Raw genomic sequence first — 2,500 nt, forward strand, 5'->3', positions numbered from 1 at the left:
GGGAGGGGGGCACGCTATGGGGCAGTGGGGAGGGGGGGGGCACGCTATGGGGCAGTGGAGGGGGGGGGGGAGGGGAAGGGGTCACCACTGGACCCTCACACAGGACACTTACCTGCACTTCTCCGGGTGCTCGTCTCGCTTGTTGTTGAAGTCCAGAGAGATTTTTGCGTCGAGCCCAATTCCAAAGTAATTATTCATGACACACTTCTCTGTGTAACAGTCACTGAAACAGAAAGAAAAGGGACGTCAGCACTTCTGGGCTGAAACACAGGGACTGCAGGTGGACAGGAGGAGGAGGAGGAAGAGGAGGGGCACGGGTGAGAGGAAGAGGAGGGCTCTGAGCACTCACAGGTTCTCCGGGTCACAGTTGAACGGGTCGGCGTTGACCAGCAACCTGCTGATTACAGAACTGGTGGAGAGGGATCCGGACATCCCCGCCCTGAGACCTGAACACATTTACAGTCATTATCACCACACCTGAACACATTTACAGTCATTATCACCACACCTGAACACATTTACAACCATTATCACCACACCTGAACACATTTACAGCCATTATTACCACACCTGAACACATTTACAGCCATTATCACCACACCTGAACACATTCACAGACATTAACACCAAACCTGCCCATATTTACAACCATTATCACCACACCTGAACACATTCACAGACATTAACACCAAACCTGCCCATATTTACAACCATTATCACCACACCTGAACACATTTACAGCCGATATCACCACACCTGAACACATTTACAGTCATTATCACCACACCTGAACACATTTACAACCATTATCACCACACCTGAACACATTTACAGACATTAACACCACACCTGAACACATTTACAGTCATTATCACCACACCTGAACACATTTACAGCCATTAACACCACACCTGAACACATTTACAGCCATTATCACCACACCTGAACACATTTACAGACATTAACACCACACCTGAACACAAACATAAAGAGCAGACCAGAGAAACTGAGGAGAGACAGAAAATGCCGTACTTGGGTATAATATCTTCGTGTTGAGCATTGGCATGTTGTCCCGGCTTCCTGTTTGCACCGGCAGTGAGGCGGAGCTGCCCAAGGGCAGACTCCCCTTGCGGATGAGCTTCTCGCATGGTGATTTAGACGCTGCATGGGATGGGGGAGTGTCAGCAGGGATCAACACAGGAAACCAACTCCGCCCCCAGTTAAGCGTGACCCCTCCCACAGGCAGTAGAGTTACGGAACATAACTGACTTCCACCTTCTTTCCGACCCGCTGCAATTAATTAACACGATGAATTGATGACGAATTAATATTTACACAGAAACAGAGGACTGCATAATGTCTCTGATAACACCATTACATTTAAATAAATGCATATTCAGTATCAAACTGCTTAAAGGTTTAAACAGGTGTAATTCAGTGCTGATGAGAGGGGCGGTGATACTGGCCTCGAGGGCCAGATCTGAGCATCGCTGCTCTGTAGTGCGGCTGATCTGACAGGAACAGCCTCCAGCCTGCCGCACAGGGGCAGAAGCCTTCGCTGAGGCCTCTCATTACAGCCCCACTGGCACTCACACACACAGCCAGCAAATACAAGTGACCACTGATCTGAGCATCACAGCCAGCTGCACATGCTTCAGGAGCTGCTGTCCTCAGGGCTACAGTGCGGTTTGTCAGGCGGTGCTGCCGAAACCTGTCAGATTTGGAAGAGGAACGGTAAGACACCTCTGCGTGCAGGATGGCCCTTTGCGTTCCCGCTGTACGAGGACTGCAGCGACAGCTTGTCCTCAACCCGGCACTCCTCGTCATCCTCCTCTTCTTCCTCTACCACCTCTTCCTCCGGCGCCAGAGCGAAGATCTGCTCCTGCGTCTGAGCGTTCTGCTCATCCACCGCTGAGCGAGAGAAAGCGAGACGCTTTTACTTCTCTCTGTTGGTCTTACCTTTCTGTTTGTTTTATCTTTGTGTTCTACCTTACTGTGTTTTATCGTTCTGTTTGTTTTACCTTACTGTGTGTTTTATCTTTCCATGAGTGTTTTACCTTTCTGTGTGTATTATCTTTCTGTGAGTGCTTTACCTTTCTGTGAGTGTTTTATCTTTCTGTTTGTTTCACCTTACTGTAAGTGTTTACCTTTCTCTGTGTGCTCAATGATCTGTCGGATGGCTTTCTTCAGACTGTTGGCTCGGAGCATGAGTTGTTCGCGGGGCTTGAAGATGGCCGACGTGGCTCGGGGCGAGCACGGCGCCGGGGGTGTGGAGTGGGGGGGCACCAGCACGCCCTCCCCCTCCTCCTGCTCCTCCTCGATGGTGGGGGGCGGGGTGGACAGGACCGTGGAGGCCTGCGCCTCCTCATTCAGCGTTTTCAGCAGCGAGTCCAGCTTCTCCTTCAGCACTCCACACTGCGGCCATAAGAGACCCCTCAGCAACCGCTCCACCAATCAGAGCGCTCATTAGCCAAAGCGCCAATCAGAGCAGCGCACACGG

At 51.0% G+C, this 2,500-nt stretch overlaps 1 protein-coding gene across 3 annotated transcripts in view; it reads right to left on the reverse strand.

Moving 5' to 3' along the window:
• LOC118210202 (diacylglycerol kinase delta-like) overlaps positions 1-2,500 on the reverse strand; it is a 27,719-nt gene that overhangs the window by 7,763 nt on the left and 17,456 nt on the right. For all 3 annotated transcript variants that reach the window (XM_035386192.1, XM_035386191.1, XM_035386193.1), the window contains 5 exons: positions 2,148-2,415; positions 1,744-1,911; positions 1,033-1,161; positions 350-446; positions 113-223 (listed from right to left, as the gene is read on the reverse strand). In XM_035386192.1, coding sequence (XP_035242083.1) covers positions 113-223; positions 350-446; positions 1,033-1,161; positions 1,744-1,911; positions 2,148-2,415 — 773 coding nt within the window. The remainder of the gene's footprint in view (positions 1-112; positions 224-349; positions 447-1,032; positions 1,162-1,743; positions 1,912-2,147; positions 2,416-2,500) is intronic.

The sequence above is a fragment of the Anguilla anguilla genome, chromosome 12 (genome assembly GCF_013347855.1).
Source record: "Anguilla anguilla isolate fAngAng1 chromosome 12, fAngAng1.pri, whole genome shotgun sequence".
Lineage (NCBI taxonomy): Eukaryota > Metazoa > Chordata > Actinopteri > Anguilliformes > Anguillidae > Anguilla > Anguilla anguilla.